The 19,053-nt window shown below is 47.2% G+C and overlaps 1 protein-coding gene across 1 annotated transcript; it reads left to right on the top strand.

The window, feature by feature from the left end:
• The first annotated feature begins 15,092 nt into the window (after nt 1-15,092).
• LOC128055699 (antimicrobial peptide NK-lysin-like) lies at nt 15,093-18,820 on the top strand. The gene is made up of 5 exons (XM_052648251.1): nt 15,093-15,144; nt 16,077-16,180; nt 16,659-16,760; nt 18,150-18,318; nt 18,768-18,820. Exons 1-5 carry the CDS (start codon nt 15,093-15,095, stop codon nt 18,818-18,820), a joined length of 480 nt encoding a protein of 159 aa, XP_052504211.1.
• Nucleotides 18,821-19,053: the final 233 nt, after the last annotated feature.

The following is a 19,053-nucleotide window of genomic DNA, read 5'->3' as shown; positions in this document are numbered from 1 at the left end:
CTTTTGTGGTTTCAGGCTGCACTTCCCCAACATTGCTCTTGGAGTGACTCATTAGGGTCTGTGACTTTCTTCCCCTCTCCCACCTCTGTTCTTTTATGGGGTGTGCTTTTTAAATTAATTAATTAATTACTTTCTTTTTCACTGGGCTGGGTCTTTGTTAGGGCTTCCCTGTGGCTCAGAGGTTTAAGCGTCTGCCTCCAATGCGGGAGACCCGGGTTCGATCCCTGGGTCAGGAAGATCCCCTGCAGAAGGAAATGGTAACCCACTCCAGTATTCTTGCCTGGAGAATCCCACGGACGGAGAAGCCTGGTAGGCTATGCGCGTGGACTTTCTCTAGTTGTGGCGAGCAGGGCCTGCTCTCTAGTTGCAGTGTTTGGGCTTCTCATTGTGGTGGCTTCTCCTGTTGAAGAGCACAGACTCTAGAATACAAGGGCTCAATAGTTCTGATGTACAAAGTAAGTTGCCATGTGGCCTGTAGAATCTTCCCAGATCAGGGATTGAACCCCTGTTCCCTGCACTGAAAGGCAGATTGTTACCTGCTGGACCACCAGCAAAGTCCTAGTGGAGTGTATTTGAATATAGCTTCTGGGTTTGGAGTAGAACCCATGGGAGGAAACAAGGCAAATGCCAGGTTTCCCAGCACAGTCCTTTCTTTCTTTTTCTGCTGCTGCTGCTAAGTCGCTTCAGTCATGTCCAACTCTATGCGACCCCATAGACGGCAACCCACCAGGCTCCTCCATCCCTGGGATTCTCCAGGCAAGAATACTGGAGTGGGTTGTCATCTCCTTCTCCAATGCATGCATGCATCCTAAGTCGCTTCAGTTATGTCTGACTCTGTGCAACCCAATGGACAGAAACCCACCAGGCTCCTCTGTCCGCAGGATTCTCTAGGCAAGAATACTGGCATGGGTTGCCATTTCTTTCTCCCTTTTTCCTCTGACTGTCTACTTATTTTATCTTATTTTGTTGACTGCGCAGCATAGCATGCAAGATCTTAGTTCCTCCACCAGGGATTGAATCTGCACCTTCTCCAGTGAAAGTGTGGAGTCTTAACCACTGAACCATCAGGGAAGTCCCAGCACAGCTTTTTCTTGTGTTTTACTTTCTTTCAAAAGAAGAAATTTATTTATCTGGGAGAGGGGAAAAGAGGGAGGGAGGACAATGAAACTTGGAGTTTAGAAAGAACTTTCATTTGTTCGTTCATTTGACCAAAGAACAGTTAATGATCTGGGAGCTTAAACCACAATGCTCACTGCCTTCCTGGACACCAGGGTGAGCTCAGGAGCTCCTGAGATACAGAGAGTGGAAGAGACTTTGTAAGGGCTGAGATTCTTGCAGTAACTGGAAGGGAGAGATACAGGAAGTTCAAGTTATTACGCTCACATTGATTGCATTTTTAAGCCTGTGTTGTGATGACTTGGGGCTTCCCTTGTGAGTCAGACAGTAGAGAATCTGCCTGCAATGCAAGAGACATGGGTTTGATCCTTGGTTCAGGAAGATCCCCTGGAGAAGGTAATGGCAACCCACTCCAGTATTCTTGCCTGGAGAATCCCATGGACAGAAGAGCCTGGTGGGCTACAGTCCATGGGGTCACAAAGAGTGGGACATAACTGAGCAATCAAGCATGGGACGACTTGAAGAAATAATGACTCTATTTATTTCACTGAATTAAGGGGACTTCCAAAGTGGCATAGCAGTAAAAGAATCCACCTGCCAATGCAGGAGATGTAAGAGACACATCTTCAATCCCTGGGTCGAGAAGATCCCCTGCTGTAGGAACTGGCAACCCATTCCAGTATTCTTGCCTGGAAAATTCCATGGACAGAGGAACCTGGCAGGCCACAGTCTATAGGATCACAAAGAGTCAGAAACAACTGAGTGACTGAGCACACACACACTGAATTAAGAAAGGTACAGTGATACATAACTGGCAATGTGCCAGGTGCTGTTCTAGGCACTGGAGATACATCTGTGAATAAACTCAGTATTGTTCTTACCTTCAAGGAGCTTCCCACCCAATGGGTGCTGTTTAGGGAGCCAGATCAGAAGAAGCCTTTCTTCTCTAAAACCACAGCAAATATCTCATATTGTGTGTGCGTGCTCAGTTGCTAAGTTATGCCTGACTCTTCGTGACTCCGTGGACTGTAGGCAGCCAGGGTCCTCTGTCCATGGAATTTCCCAGGCAAGAATACTGATGTGGGTTGCCATTCCCTTCTCCAGGGGATCTTCCCACCCAAGGATCAAATGCATGTCTCCTGCATTGCAGGCAGATTCTTTACCACTGAGCCACCTGGGAAGCAAGGTTGAAATTGGGATACATCCCACCCCTCAGCCCATCACTGTGCCATGAAAATGGGACACAGTGATTGGTTGGGAAGAGTCAGGCTCTGTCCTGGCAGATGACTGAAGTGATGGGGGACAGGGCCCTCAAATTCGCAATAGTGACACAAAAGGAAGACAGCAGATACTGGGAGGAAACCCTGATAACTATTTCTTCACACATCAGGAGCCTCAAGCTCAGGAAATTATGACCATGAGACTCCAAAGCTTAGTGGTTTAAGACCACAGAGGTCTGTTTCATGTTCAAGTTCTTGTGCATGGTGGGTGGCCAGGGGCTAGCTCATCACAGCCCCGCCCTGGGGTACAGGCTGACACAGAGCACCATCTTGAACATTTCACTCACCATGCCAGGAAAAGAGAACCCTGAGGATTTCACATTGGCTGGCACATTCTACAGCTCAGAAAGGAACACACTTGCCCTCTTGTTGTTGTTGAGTCACTAAATTATATCCAACTCTTGGTATCTCCATGGATTGCAGCATGCCAGGCTCCCCTGTCCTTCATTATCTCCCAGAGTTTGCTCAAACTCATGTTCACTGAGTTTGTGATGCCATTCAATCATCTCATCCTCTGTAGCTACCTTCTCCTCCTGTTGTCAATCTTTCCCAGGATCAGGGTCTTTTCCAGCGAGGGTCTCTTCTCATCAGTTGGCCAAAGTATTGGAGCTTCAGCTTCAGCAACAGTCCTTCCAATGAATACTAAGGGTTGGTTTCCTTAAGAATTGATTGCTTTGATCTCCTTGCAGTCCAAGGCACTCTCAAGAGTCTTTCCCAGCACCATGATTTGAAAGTAACAGTTCTTTGGCACTAAGCCTTTTTTATGGTCTGATTCTCACATCCATACATGACTACTGGAAAAACCATAGATTTGACTATATGGACATTTGTGGCAAAGTGATGTCTCTGCTTTTTAATATGCTGTCTAGGTTTGTCTTAGCTTTTCTTCCAAGGAGCAAGCATCTATTAATTTCATGGCTGCAGTCACCATCTGCAGTGATCTGGGAGCCCAAGAAAATAGATGTGAGAGTAGGACCATAAGGAAGTCTGAGCACCAACAAATTGATACTTTCAAATTATGTGCTGGAGAAGACTCTTGAGAGTCCCTTGGACAGCGAGGAGATCAAACCAGTCAATCCTAAAGGAAATCAACCCTGACTATTCATTAGAATGCCTGTTGTGAAGCTGAAGCTCTAATACTTTGGCCACCTGATGAGAAGAGCCGACTCATTGGAAGAGACCCTGATGCTGGGAAAGATTGAGGGCAGGAGGAGAAGGGGTGACAGAGGATGAGATGGTTGGATGGCATCACAAGCTTGATGAACACGAGTTTGAGCAAACTCTGGGAGATAATGAAGGACAAGGAAGCCTGATGTGCTGTAGTCCATGAAACGACTTAGCAACTGAACAACAACTAATAAGGGGGTCCTGAAGACAATGTTCCATTGGTCAAGGGCCTCAGGGAGCAAAATGGAGACAGATTAATGAAGGACATTGGCTGAGAGGCTGCTCTGTCAACCCCATTGGTTCAGATGGACAGGGGAAGTGGTGCAAAGGATGAGCATTCGTCCTTCTAAGATGATTTATCACCTCTAACACTGATCTCCTCTTCAAAACTTCAGCCACATGCTTGTTAAGCATGTGGTCAAGAGTTGGCAGTTTAAACTGCAGGGTTATGAGGACAAAACTGTGTGTGTGTGTGTATGTATACCACACCTTCAGGGTCCACTGAAGACATGGAGGACACAGTGCAAGTCCAGAGAAGCCTGTCTTTGGCAGAGTTCATTAGACCCTACCCACTTCTCCTCTCTTCTCTGAAAGGCTTACTGGGATTATGAAAGTTACGTCAGTCAGTGTTCAATGCCAGAAAGAGAAACATCCCAGGTAGTTTGAGAGTAGGGGACTTAACACAGGGATTTGGGTCATTAAAAATGGTTGTGGGACTGAAGAAGCAGGCTCTGAAATGGGCTTCAAGGAATATTCCTGGAACTTTAAGAACTTGCCCTCAACGATTGTTTCTGAAGACAATTTCAAGCTGGTTCTACAGCTCAGAGTTCAAGAAGACACATCAGAAACTGCCATCCAGGGATTGGAAAGCCAATTTAAGAAGACTTCTGGTAATGGAAATGCTCCTGCCCCCAAATGTCACACTTCTATGACCTTGCTTCAGCAGCCAAAATCGTCAAAAGAGAATAGAGAGATGGTCTTGGGGTCAGTGTCCCAAATGCACGTCAGTGCATCTAATTGTAGACATGGTTTCACACCTAGACCCAAGTTGCAATGAATTCTGGTAAGTGTTGGTGTAACTTTCCAACCTTGTTAGGTTAAAAGAAGGAAAAAGAGGAGGTGAGAGAGTCTAACCATAATAGCCACCCAAAGCTGTCTTTGTCTGGTTTTCCTCTCTCGCATTTATATTTTGAGTGGTAAGCTGCTGCTGAGAGGTTTAAAAGTTTTTGTTTTTGTTTTTTAAATTGAAATAGAGTTGATATGGGTTTCCTTGGTGGCTCAGATGGTGAAAAAAATCTACCTGCAATGCACAAAACCCAGGTTTGATCCCTATGTTGGGAGGATCTTCTGGAGAAGGAAATGGCTACCCAGTCCAGTATTCTTGCCTGGAGAATCCCACGGACAGAGGAGCCTGGTGGGCTACAGTCCATGGGTCACAAAGAGTTGGACACGACAGAGTGACTAACCTTGCACTTTGTCAGAACTGATACACAGTGTTTCAGGTGTACAGCAGTGATTGTTATACATATACATGCTGCTGCTGCTGCTAAGTCGCTTCAGTCGTGTCCAACTCTGTGTGACCCCATAGACGGCAGCCCACCAGGCTCCTTCGTCCCTGGGATTCTCCAGGCAAGAGTACTGGAGTGGGGTGCCATTGCCTTCTCCATACATATACATAGATATCTATTTTTTCAGATTCTTTTTGGTAGTAGGTTATTACAAGATACTTAATATAAATCCTTGTGCTCTACTGTAGGTTGGAGAAGGAAATGAACCCACTCCAGCAGTCCTGCTTGGAAAATTCCATGGATTGGGGTGCCTGGTAGGCTACAGTCCATGGGGTCACAAAGAGATGGACACGACTGAATGACTTCACTTTCTTTCTTTCTATAGTTCCTTTTGAGAGGGAAATGGCAACCCACTCCAGAGTTCTTGCCTGGAGAATCCCATGGACAGAAGGGCCTGGTGGGCTGCAGTAAGTCTGCAGTGAATCTCATATTTACATAACAGTTTGCATTCAGTAGTTTTCTGGGTAACACAAATATCAGTATATCCAAAAGTTAACTCGTTTAACTTTGAAAAAGTTAAAAGTTAACAAAATTAACTCATTTAACTCATTACAAATTATCATTTGTAATATACAATGTTCCTGGACAGGTATAGACTGTTTCTTGGAATTATCATGTTTTGAAAAGAAAGCATTATTTAATGAATAGTATCAAAGTCTTAAAATATGCATTATGAAGAGGTACAAAAGTTAGAGGGGAAAAGCAACAGTTCAGTTCATTTTTGTACGTCCTGTGTCTTCATTCTAACTCACTTAAAAATTATGATTTTGTTGTAGTTGTAAGTTTTGATTAGCTTTAATATTAAAACTAAGTTGTTAAAATATAAAATAATTATTACTGACTTTTCAATTTGCTCAAGATTATGAATTAAAAGTGGACAGAGCGGAGTTTCCAGTTGACAAATGGAACTGCAAATAATGTTTTCTTTCTCTCTCTCTCCCTCTTTTTTTTTTGAATGTTCTGGGTCACCACTGAAGTGTGTGGTTTTTTCTTTTTTTTGTCTAGTTGTGAAGCTCAGGCTTCTCTTATTATGGAGCACGGGCTCTAGAGGGCTCAGGCTCAGTAGCTGTGGCCCAAGGGCTTAGTTGCCTTGTAGACCATGGGATCTTAGTTCCCTGACCAGGGATTGAACCCACATTCTCTGCATTGGAAGACAAATTATTAACCACTGGACCACCAGGAAAGTCCAGTATGATGTCTCTTAAATTAATCTTGTGACAATTAAACCAATCGACTGTAGCAGTAAGAAAACTGTTGACAAAGTAGAACCAAGAAATGTTCCTCTTCAAATATGCTGGAGTCTGTACTTTCAGTAAAAAGATGACTACCTGAAGTAGCACAGATGGTTACCAGGTACCAAGAAAACAGATAATAAGCTTGGACAAGAGTATTTTTTAGAGCTCACATTATAATTGGAGAGGGATAAAAAGGGGAAAGAGAGAATAGTCATCATTCATAGAGGAAGTTATCCTCAATAGCCTGTCCAAGGATCATAAGGTTATAAGTCATAGATAAAGTCATCACCATGGGAAATGACAGGCAGTAGCCTTGAATGCTGACAAAGACTAAAAAACCTGTGTCTTCAGATTTTAATACATAATTGGAGCTCCCAAAACAAGCAAGAACTAAATAAAATAAAATTTTATTTAGAGCTCTCTACAACCTGACCTGCCTCTTGAGAAACATATAGGCAGGTCAGGAAGCAACAGTTAGGACTGGACATGGGACAACTGACTGGTTCCAAATAGGAAAATGAGTACGTCAAGGCTGTATATTGTCACCCTGCTTCTTTAACTTATATGCAGAGTACATCATGAGACACGCTGGACTGGAAGAAACACAAGCTGGAATCAAGATTGCCGGGAGAAATATCAATAACCTCAGATATACAGATGACACCACCCTTATGGCAGAAAGTGAAGAGGAACTAAAAAGCCTCTTGATGAAAGTGAAAGAGGAAAGTGAAAAAGTTGGCTTAAAGCTCAACATTCAGAAAACGAAGATCATGGCATCTGATCCCATCACTTCATGGGAAATAGATGGGGAAACAGTGGAAACAGTGTCAGACTTTATTTGGGGGGGCTCCAAAATCACTGCAGAAGGTGACTGCAGCCATGAAATTAAAAGACGCTTACTCCTTGGAAGAAAAGTTATGACCAACCTAGATGGCATATTGAAAAGCAGAGATATTACTTTGCCAACAAAGGTCCATCTAGTCAAGACTATGGTTTTTCCAGTGGCCATGTATGGATGTGAGAGTTGGACTGTGAAGAAAGCTGAGTGCCGACGAATTGATGCTTTTGAACTGTGGTGTTGGAGAAGACTCTTGAGAGTCCCTTGGACTGCAAGGAGATTCAACCAGTCCATTCTACAGGAGATCAGCCCTGGGTGTTTTTTGGAAGGAATGATGCTAAAGCTGAAACTCCAATACTTTGGCCGCCTGATGTGAAGAGCTGACTCATTTGAATAAACCCTGATGCTGGGAAAGATTGAGGGTCGGAGGAGAAGGGGACGACAGAGGATAAGATGGTTGGATGGCATCACCGACTCAATGGACATGGGTTTGGATGGACTCTGGGAGTTGGTGATAACAGGGAGGCCTGGTGTGCTGCAGTTCACGGGGTCACAAAGAGTTGGACACGACTGAGCAACTAAACTGAACTGAAGTGACTGAATGCTTAAAAGTACAAAATCCCTGTTTTGACCTCTCCTCACATTGTGCTTCTGGCAGCCACTGATCTATTCTCTGTTTCTATGAGTTCTGTTTTTTTTTTTGTTGTTGTTTGTTTCCTTTCTAGATTCCACATGAAAGAGAGATCTTATTGTTTTAATTGTAGCCATTTTGATGCCATCATTTCATGGTAGTTTTAATATAGAATCCCCTCATGAGTTATGGTATTTAACACTTTTTCAAATATTTATTGGCTATTCTTCCTTTATGAAGTGACTGTTCAAATATTGTGCCCATTTAAAAGAATCAGAGTGTTTTGCTATTATTATTGATACAGTACTTGCTGTGATAAAGAACCTATGAACAGACCCACATTTATACAGTCATTTGATTTCTGACCCAGATGACAAAGCAATTCAATGGGAAAATGAAAATCTTTTCAACAAATTGATCTGAAGCAACAGAATTTCAACCCAGCTCATTTGAGATGAATCACAGACCTAAATGTAGAAAACTATAAAACTGCTAGAAGAAACAAGAGGATATCTTCATGACACTGGGGAAAGCAAAGATTTCTTGAAGATTGACTTGCAATGGGCCAGTCCACGGGACCCCACGACCGCAAACGGATAGGGCTTGTGGACTTGTGCTAGGTTCTTGTCACATGGGACCACAGGGGGCCTTGTCCATACCCCTTAGCATTCCAGAAAAGGGCTTGCTCGAATATCTGATCTTACTGAATTCCCCAAAGTAAGTATATGTGTGTATTTACTGATATGTGTGTATTTACTGATATGTGTGTATTTACTGAATACGGCAAAGAAAGACATGACTCACCTTCCTGGGCTTTTCCCCCTTCACTAATGTGGTCTCCACACATACACCATGGTCTCTTCATGTGGTGAGAAAAGAGGAGGCTTGTGGGTGGAGCTTGGGGGTAGTACCTGACCTGCTGGGTATAGGGGAAGCAGCTCTAGCCTGGAAACCTAGCTGCTGCTGCTGCTAAGTTGCTTCAGTCATGTCCAACTCTGTGCAACCCCATAGACGGCAGCCCACCAGGCTCCCCCATCCCTGGGATTCTCCAGGCAAGAACACTGGAGTGGGTTGCCATTTCCTTCTCCAATGCATAAAAGTGAAAAGTCAGAGTGAAGTCGCTCAGTCGTGTCTGACTCTTCACGACCCCATGGACTGCAGCCTACCAGGCTCCTCCGTCCATGGGATTTTCCAGGCAGAATTACTGGAGTGGGGTGCCATTGCCTTCTCCAGGAAACCTAGAGGTAGGGCCAATATGGACTGGGAAGGAACTTAGACTTTGGAGTCTGAGTTCAAATCCCCAGACCTATTGGATTTGAGCTGTGTGTCCTTGGAAAATTCACTGGACCTCTCTGAGTCCTGATTTCCTTATATGAGGTGAACCAGTTTGATATCAGATGACTATATGGACTTAGGAATTAAGGACGGATCAGACAGCAGAAGCCAGGTGGTGCTCGTGGTAAAGAACACGCCTGCCAATGCAAGAGATGTAAGAGTTTCAGGTTCAATCCCTGGTCTGGAAAGATTCCACATGCAGGGGGCAACTAAGCCCATGTGCTGCACCTACAGAACCTGTGCCCTAGAGCCTGTGCTCCTCAACAAGAGAAGCCACTGCAATGAGAAACCCATGCACCAGGCTTTGCTTACCACAACTAGAGAGAGCCCACACGCAGCAAAGGACACCCAGTGCTGTCAAAAAATTTAAAAGAAAATTTAAAGAAAGCTACTTAAAAACCATTTTATTGTACAAAATTATACATAAACATATATTTATCTATAAATATATGCATTTAAAAGTGTAAATGGGTATTTCTACAAATCTTTTATAATTAGTTAATTTCCAGTTTTATTTAGATATCAAATGACATATAGCATTATATAAGTTTAAGGTATACAACATAATGATTTGACTTACATTTATCATAAAATTATTATTACAACAGGTTAGTGCATATCCATCATCTGATATAAATACAACAATAAAAAAATAGAAAAAAATTTTTATTTGTAATAAGAGCTCTTAGGATTTACTATCTTTACAATTTTCATTTATAATGCACAGCAGCATTCATTATCTTTATCATATTGTACCTTACATCCTTAATATTTACTTATCTTATAACTGGACATCTGTACCTTCTGACCATCTTCACCCAATCCCACCCCTTACCCTACCACCCCAGCTTCTGGTAACCACAAATCTAATCTCTTTTTTCTAAGAGTTTGTTTTTGAAGTATAATTGACCTACAACATTATGTTAGCAGAGTTCCAAAGAATAGCAAGGAGAGATAAGAAAGCCTTCCTTGGTGATCAGTGCAAAGAAATAGAGGAAAACAACAGAATGGGAAAGACTAGAGATCTCTTCAAGAAAATTAGAGATACCAAGGGAACATCTCATGCGAACATGGGCTCAATAAAGGACAGAAATGGTATGGAGCTAACAGAAGCAGAAGATATTAAGAAGAGGTAGCAAGAATACACAGAAGAACTGTACAAAAAAGATCTTCACCGCTCAGATAATCACGATGGTGTGATCACTCATCTAGAGCCAGACATCCTGGAATGTGAAGTCAAGTGGGTCTTAGGAAGCATCACTACAAACAAAGCTAGTGGAGGTGATGGAATTCCAGTTGAGCTATTTCAAATCTTGAAAGATGATGCTGTGAAAGTGCTGCACTCAATATGCCAACAAATTTGGAAAACTCAGCAGTGGTCACAGGACTGGAAAAGGTCAGTTTTCATTCCAATCCCAAAGAAAGGCAATGCCAAAGAATGCTCAAACTACCACACAATTGCATTCATCTCACACGTTAGTAAAGTAATGCCCAAAATTCTCCACGACAGGCTTCAGCAATACATGAACCGTGAACTTCCCGATGTTCAAGCTGGTTTTAGAAAAGGCAGAGGAACCAGAGATCAAATTGCCAACATCCGCTGGATCATCAAAAAAGCAAGAGAGTTCCAGAAAAAAGTCTATTTCTGCTTGATTGACTATGCCAAAGCCTTTGACTGTGTGGATCACAATAAGCTGTGGAAAATTCTGAGAGAGATGGGAATACCAGACCACCTGACCTGCCTCTTGAGAAATCTGTAAGCAGGTCAGGAAGCAACAGTTAGAACTGGACATGGCACAATAGACTGGTTCCCAATAGGAAAAGGAGTATGTCAAGGCTGTATATTGTCACCCTGCTTCTTTATCTTATATGCAGAATACATCATGAGAAACTCTGGGCTGGATGAAGCACAAGCTGGAATCAAGATTGCCGGGAGAAATATCAATAACCTCAAATATGCAGATGACACCACCCTTATGGTAGAAAGTGAAGAGGAACTAAAGAACCTCTTGATGAAAGTGAAAGAGGAGATTGAAAAAGTTGACTTAGAGCTCAACATTCAGAAAACGAAGCTCATGGCATCTGGTCCCATCACTTCATGGGAAATAGATGGGGAAACAGTGGAAACAGTGTCAGACTTTATTTTTTTGGGCTCCAAAATCACTGCAGATGGTGATTGCAGCATGAAATTAAAAGATGCTTACTCCTTGGAAGGAAAGTTATGACCAACCTAGATAGCATATTAAAAAGCAGAGACATTACGTTGCCAACAAAGGTCCGTTTAGTCATGACTATGGTTTTTCCAGTGGCCATGTATGGATGTCAGAGTTGGACTATAATGAAAGCTGAGCACTGAAGAATTGATGCTTTTGAATTGTGGTTTTGGAGAAGACTCTTGCGAGTCCCTTGGACTGCAAGGAGATCCAACCCATCCATCCTTAAGCAAATCAGTCCTGAATATTCATTGGAAAGACTGATGCTGAAGCTGAAACTCCAATACTTTGGCTACCTGGTGTGAAGAGCTGACTCATTTGAAAGACCCTGATGCTGGGAGAGATTGAAGGTGGGAGGAGAAGGGGACAACAGAGGATGAGATGGTTGGATGGCATCACTGACTCAATGGGCATGAGTTTGGGTGAACTCTGGGAGCTGGTGATGGACAGGGAGGCCTGGTGTGTTGCAGTCCTTGGGGTCACAAAGAGTCGGACATGACTGAGCACTGGACTGAACTGAACATAGAGATTCAATATTTCTATAAATTTCAGAATGATCCCCACTATGAGTCTAGTGTCATCTGTCATCTGTCAATATTCCTATAAATCTGCTTGGTGAACTTATAAGTAGTCTCATTAATTGTTTCTTTCTTATCTAAGTAAAGTGTTTTCAATAAAAAATAAAAATAAGAGATCAAAAGTGCTGAAAATGCTTAAATTCCTTGCTCTTTAGTCTGACATTCAGTGGCTTCCATACAGGTAGGAGTAAAGATGGTGTGTTTCTATGTGTGTGTGTGAATTTAGAGTATCTGAAAGTGTGTGGCTGTGAATTAGTGTGAATATACATGAATATGTGGGTGTCCAGGAGGGTGTGTGTGAGTGTGTCAATTTGTGAGTGCTTTGGAGAGTGTGTGGCTGTCAGTTCGTGTAACTCTGTGTAAGTGTGTGAGTCAGTGTGAGTGTGTCTGCTTCCCCGGGGTTGGGGTGAACAACCTGAAAGGACTCAGTGGATCCCCACCCTTCTCATTTCAGTGCAGTTCATCGTAGGCTGCAGCACTGTGAGTGCTTGCCCCATTCTCGACTCTTCAAGAGGAAAAGAAGTGGCAGGGAGGAGGACCCCAGGTCTTCTCACAGAGAGGACAGTCAGGGTCCGGTCCCCCACAGTCACTAACAGTTGCAGAGAGTCAGTCACCATCTGCGGTGGCGCACGTCTGTCTGTCTCTTTCTTGTTTTCATGAAGATTGCTGCTTGGGCTTCAGAAGCTGCTAGGCCAGTGACCTTCCTGGTCACACAGGCCTGACAAGGTGGCTGGATCAGCTACCACCATTCAGTCCCTCAAATCCTTCTTGATCAAAAGATTTTGTGGCCAAAGTTGTTGGGAAAGGCTGAGAACTCAGCTCAGGATCCACAGCCCACCCTATCATGGTAAAGGTGCTGAGAAGTCCCATGGCAAGCACCTAACCCTGTGGAATCTTCTAGCCCTGCATTTTCACATGAGGACTGGAGCCCCACCTCCCACTCCCCTTGACAGCACCTATTAATCTCCCACAGAACCAGCATTTATAGAAGCCATGTTGGGGTTATCCTCTAGTTCACATTAACAGCCTATACGTGCCAGCACATCTCAGGCTACCAAGCTTCCTCAGACACACAAACACGCCGCCTTGGGGCCCTCCGAGGAGACAACACTAAATACATTTTTACAGATAAGGGGCCAGGGCAGCTAAGAGATGAAGTATCTTGCTTAAGTCACCCCCAGTTCATAAGAGGCTAGCCTGCCTTGGGACTCCATCTTGTTTCTTCTCAGTAGAAGCTCAGTGGAGAGCTTGGCCTTGCATGGGCTCAGGAAACATGCAGCATTTTAATATTTTATTTATATTTATTTTTACTTATTTGCCTGTGCTGGGTCTTAGTTGTAGCACGTGGGATCTAGTTCCCAGACCAGGGCTCAAACCTGCCCCCTCCTGCATTGGGACCATGGAGTCTTAGCCACTGGACCACGAGGGAAGTCCCAACATACAACATTTTAGAGGAAGAGGCTCAGCTGATGCCTGGGACTCAGACATTGATGGGATTCCTAGGGAGGTGGGAGGAGGTGGCTTATTAGAGATAACACTAAAGGCGGTTTGGGACTCCCCCCTAATTCGGTGGTAAAGAATCCATCTGCAGTGCAGGAGAGGCAGGAGACACAGGCTTGATCCCTGGGTCGGGAAGATCCCCTGGAGGAGGCCATGGCAACCCACTCCAGTGTTCTTGCCCAGAGAATCCCAAGGACAGAGGAGCCTGGCGGGCTGCAGTCCATGGGGCCACAGAGAGTCAGACACCCCTGAAGCGACTGAGCACGCACACACAGGGGGATTGAGGGTGGGAGGTGCTGAAGCGGGTGCTGATTAGTCCTGGCTGGACACCTCTGCCACTCCAGCAGCTGGAGGTGAAAGGCCTGAAGGAGACGGAATGGGGCTTCTCGCCCCTACAATGCCTCCTGTCAGCCCTGTGGCTCTTTTCAGTCCCTCCTGTTCATTCAGTTTCCTCATCTGAACCATGGAGAAGTTGACTTAAGGTTGTCAGACAAACTATGGCATGCCCAGTTAAATTTGAATTTCAGGTAAACAGCAAATACTTTTCAGTGTAAGTATATTCCATGCAGTATTTGGGACATACGGATACTAAGAAATTAATTTTATCTAATGTTCAAATTTAACTGGATGAAAGTGAAAGTGAAGTCTCTCAGTCATGTCCGACTCTTTGTGACCCCATGGACTGTAGCCTACTAGGCTCCTCTGTCCATGGGATTTTCCAGGCAAGAATACTGGAGGGGGTTGCCATTTCCTTCTCCAGGGAATCTTCCCAACCCGGGGATCGAACCCTGGGTCTCCCGTATTGCGGGCAGATGCTTTACCATCTGAGCCACCAGGGAAGCTCAAATTTAACTGGGTAGCCTGTATTTTTCTTACAGATGAGGGCCAATGGCCTTTATGACACAGATGACTATTCAGAGGCCCGGAAGTTGGGACCAGACCCCTGGCTGGTTGTCTCTCCCCATCAGCCAGGTCACAGCCAGGCTGGGCTGAACCCAGCTCTGAGGGAAAGGCCCAGCCTCCTTGATGATGGTGAGAAGGCTGGTGTGGGTCTAGGGGACCCAGGGTGCCCATGCAGCTCATGATCAGGGTCCATGAGGCTGGAGAATGCAGGGCTGGGAGGAGGAGCTGTCAGGATCTGCTCTGAGGGCGCCTTTTTCTACATCTGAATCAGGTAGTGCTACACTGGCTTAAATAGCTGGAAGGAAACCCAGGATAGGAGAAGGATGATGTAGCAACACCAGCCTGGACCTCTGGGGTGGGAGGAAGAGATGAGGCGGGGGCACAGACGCTCACCTGGCCGAGGGCCCTACCCGACCCCTCGGTAGTGGGGACTTCTCCTCCCGTTACCACATCAGGGCAGGGTGGGCATCATGGCGGCCAATGCTCTCCATCAACACCCGGCTCTGCTCAGAAAGTTCTAGTACGGGGCAGGGCGGGTGGAGAGGGGTGTGTGGAAGCTCTGAGGTACACTCCTCCTCCCATTTCTCCACAGACTGGCACTTTTTTTGTGGTAAACCCAGTGACATGGGAGATGGCTGATAAGAGGAAAAGGACCCTGCCTGGTCAGATGGCCAAGTTCCCAGACTCTATAAAACAGGCTGTGGAGGGAGGCTGGGCAGCTGCCCACCATGACCTCTTGGGCCGTTCTGCTCATCACCTCGGTGCTCCTGGTCGCCCCAGGTGAGGATGTTCCCTCAGGGTAGATCCCGACAGCTGCTTCTCCTCCCAGCCCTGCTTTCTCAGGCTTTGTGGACCCAAGGTCACCTCAGGTCCCACAGCCTTCTCACCATCACCACAGAGGCTGGGCCTTACCCTCAGAGCCAGGTTTAGCCCGGCCTGGCAGTGACTGGGCCAATGGGGAGAGAGAGCCAGTGGGAAAGAAGGGAGCCCCAGCCAGGGGTCTGGTCCCAACTCTCCTGCTCAGGCTATGGGGCCCATGGGGCTCCCTTTCTCTTCCTGGGCCGCTGGCTCTTCATCTGCGTCATGAAGATCACTGACCCACCAGTGGGTCTGAGGTTTCTTCTGGCCCATAATGGCCAGGGGATGACAGGGTATCTGAGTGAATGGGGACCCTCACTGTTCCAGACTCACTCCCTTGTCCCCATACCTCCTCTCTCCCAGTACCCGGGCTCACTTAGCTGAGCGTGAGGACCCTTCTGGAGGGGAGAGCTGGTTGGGCTGGGCCATCTGACATGAGGTGTTTTTTGTTTTTTGAGAAAAGAGAAAAAGAAAAACAATCCCTTGAAAGAAGATGAGGGAAGTTTCCTTTTAGACGGGCCCCAAATCTGTGTGTGTGTGTGAGAGAGAGAGACATATACACAGAGAGACAGACAGACAAGACAGAGAAACAGAGAGACAGAGAGAGTGGTGCAACGGTGATGGCTGGGGGACTTATCCTCTTTGCTCTCCAAGGAACTTGAGAGTGTGTGTTTCTCTTGACAGTGGGTCAGAGCAGCCCCAGGGCAGAGCAGGGCAGGAGGTCCCTGGGTCCCCTCACAAGGCCGCCTCCCCGTCCTGGGCACCAGCTGCCTCCTGGGCTCTCCCCAGCCAGAAGCAGTGACTTCTCCTCTCCCTCTGTCTGTGGAGGGCTGCTGATGCTGTTTCTTCTCCAGGGCTGGCCTTTTCCGGTCTGACTTCTGAGTGTCACGACCAGGCGATGGCCCATCTGTGTGATGGAGACAAGTTGTGCCAGGGCCTGGCCCCGGAGGATCCCCAGGTATGTGGATGGCTTCCTGCTGCCCCCCTACCGTCCCTCTCCTTCCTCTCCTCCCTGGGCAGTGCCAGGGGCGAGGGTCTAGAGACCGAACTGGTCAGGGGGTGGGGAGGCAGGGCGGGAGCTGAAGATGCTGGTTTTGTTCACACTGGTGCCTGACTGCGGGGTAGGGGCTACACTGGTGGCTGGGCCCTCCCCAAGAGCCTCCTCCTTGTCTGACGGTAGAACAGCAGAGGGGCAGATGCTGGGCTGGGGAGGGTGCTGTGGGTGTGGGGGCAGGTCGTGGGGTCTCTCAGCCCCCCACCCCCCCGCCCCATGAGAGAGATGGGCAGGGGCCAGCCAGTCTGGCTCAGGTCCTCATATGGACAGATAGGTCATGGGTCATCCTACTGGCTGGAAAGCTGCCAGGGGACCCTTCCTGGTGCCCTTCCAAGGTTGGGGTGTCTGAGAGACCACTCTGAGGGACTTCCTTTTCTAATAGGGTGACCTGGCGCTCCAAGGAGAGGAGCTGAACCCTTTCTGTGATCTTTGTCGGGAGATAATGCAGATGTTGGAGAACATGGTGGGAAATAAGCCCAGCAAGGTGAGACTGGAGGCTTGTGGGACCTGGTGGGTGGAGAGGTGCCCCTGAGGGGGTGGGGAGGGTGGGGGATGGTGAGGAGGGCTGCCAGAATGGCTGACAGTCTGTGGGCTCCTCAAATGTGTGCCAATGGACTTTGGAGAATTCCCTCAACTTGTAGCACTCTGGGAGTATGAAAATGGGAGGAAGGGTGTGTGGTTTCCATCAAGTTCTTGAAGGGAACCTGTCCCCAGAGAAGGTAGGGACCTCCCATTCATGTCCAGGATATGGCTCTAGGAGGTTGGTTCCAGATCAAGCCTGAGTCAGGAAAGGTAAGTCCCAGGTTCTCCACATCTGAGCTGTATGGTTTGGCCAAGTCATAAACACTTTGTGAGCATCAGTTTTCTTACCTAGGCAATCCAAGTTGCCTAGGACTTTTTTTAAACAGACGATTTCATTAATGTATTTATTTGACTGTGCTGGGTCTTGGTTGCCTCTCAGACTTTCTCTCTAGTTGCTCTGAGTGGGGGCTACTCTGTCACTGGGGTGCTCAGGCTTCTCACTGCGGTGGCTCCTCCTGTCGCAGAGCGCTGGCTCTCGGCATGCGGCCTCAGTAGCTGAGACGCGTGGGCTCAGCAGTTGTGGTTCCTGGGCTCTAGAGCACAGGCTCAGTGGTTGTGGCGCACCAGCTTCCTTGCTCCCCAGCATGTGGGGTCTTCCTGGATCTCAGGTCCTCTCCTGCACTGGCAGGAGGATTCTTCACCATGAGCCACCAGGGAAATCCTGCCTAGGTCTTTTAAAGAGCTGAAAAGTGGGATGTACTTAGCTCCAACTTAATCCTTAAGAAGTGGATGTATCATCACAAGAATCAGTTTCACTCTCCCCCGGCCCCCCCTTAGCTCCCTCAACCTGCTCAGCCCTCTGTCTTCATGCCGGGATCCTCAGATTTATCCTCTTCCACTGGGATGGCAGGATAAGATACTCCAAAATCAATGAACCAAGGCTTCAAGTTCAGATTCCCTCCTAACCCACTGCACCCCGCCCCCACCCCCAACCCAGCACCAGTCAGGCCCTGGACCCAGAAGCTATGCAGGCAGAGCCTTTAAAGTGGGTCTGGGCACCACTCTCCACCAGAAGACAGGGCCCGGTTATATAGGAGCTGAGACTCGGCAGGACCAATTGTCTTTTCCGGACCCCTGCTGGTCAGGTTTGGGCCAGGACTCAGGGATGAGGAATAGGGGCTGAGACCTGTCTCTCCAGTCCCCGCTCGGGTGGCCACCAGGCACCAGCTCCCTGGCCACTGGTCCCATTGCCAGACCCGTCTAGGGACCAAAGCTGCCAGGGCCTGCAGAAAGGCAATGCCAGGCAGGGTTCACCTGAGGCCTGTTTCCTACCACGGCACTGCTGCTCCAGAATGTCATCATCCGTGCCACCTCCAAGGTGTGCAGCAAGATGGGGCTGCTGAGAAGGCGTTGCAACAAGATCATGAAGAAGTTTCTCCATCGCATCTCTGCAGACATCATAGCTAGGAAGAAGCCTCAGGCCATCTGTGTGGACATCATGCTGTGCAAGCGCAAGGCAGGTACGCGCAGAGGGAAGAGCAGGGAGTTATTTCCTGACAGCCTCCCCGTGAATGTGCAATAGAGGTTAAAATCACAGGAAGGCACCTGTCAGAGAGAACTGCCTAAGCAGCTCACACCTGCCCCTCCCAGCTTTCTTGCCACATGACACATGACTCCAACCACTCCCAACAGGGACTGCGTGGAGCAGATGGGTAGGTGGACTTTGGCTCCTACCAAAGTCCTTTCTCAAACATTTGAGAAAAACTCCTAACAGCCTGAGGCAACCCCCGCCCCCCCCGCCCGCCGCCCCCGCCGCTCCCCACGCTCCCGCAAACAGTCCTAGAGTAAAATCAGGTCCCCATTTCTCCTCAGCTGTGTGACCTTGGGCAAGTAGCTTAACCTATTTGAGCTTCAGTTTTCTCACCTGTGAAAGGGGGATAATGACTCCTGTTTCTGAGGCTGGGGTGAGGACTGAATAAGACCATCATGTATGACAAGGTTGACGCCAAGGAAATGGCCTGAGACTAAGATACTGGAGACATCAGAGCCCTGATCAAACTCCAACCTCCCAGCCCAGCCCTGACCCCAGAATGGGAACCAAGGCCACATCCTTCTCCATGTCACAGGGGCCTAAGAGCTGGGCTGGAGGAATCTCATGGGGTTGGGGGAGGGCTAGGGCTGCCCAGGCCATGCCTGGAGATTTCAGGCAATTGGCTACAAGAGATGGGCCGGGGAAGGGATCCTCAGTTTAGGTC

This window comes from Budorcas taxicolor, chromosome 11 (genome assembly GCF_023091745.1).
Source record: "Budorcas taxicolor isolate Tak-1 chromosome 11, Takin1.1, whole genome shotgun sequence".
Taxonomy (NCBI): domain Eukaryota; kingdom Metazoa; phylum Chordata; class Mammalia; order Artiodactyla; family Bovidae; genus Budorcas; species Budorcas taxicolor.
This window is presented reverse-complemented; position numbering and strand designations above follow the sequence as displayed.

Bases quoted from the DNA above. Each gene is read 5' to 3' on its own strand.
- LOC128055699 (XM_052648251.1), top strand. From the start codon at position 15,093: ATGACCTCTTGGGCCGTTCTGCTCATCACCTCGGTGCTCCTGGTCGCC. The intron at 16,761-18,149 runs GTGAGACTGGAG...CTGCTGCTCCAG, and splicing joins TGGGAAATAAGCCCAGCAAG to AATGTCATCATCCGTGCCAC. The intron at 18,319-18,767 runs GTACGCGCAGAG...GGCTGGGGTGAG, and splicing joins GCTGTGCAAGCGCAAGGCAG to GACTGAATAAGACCATCATG.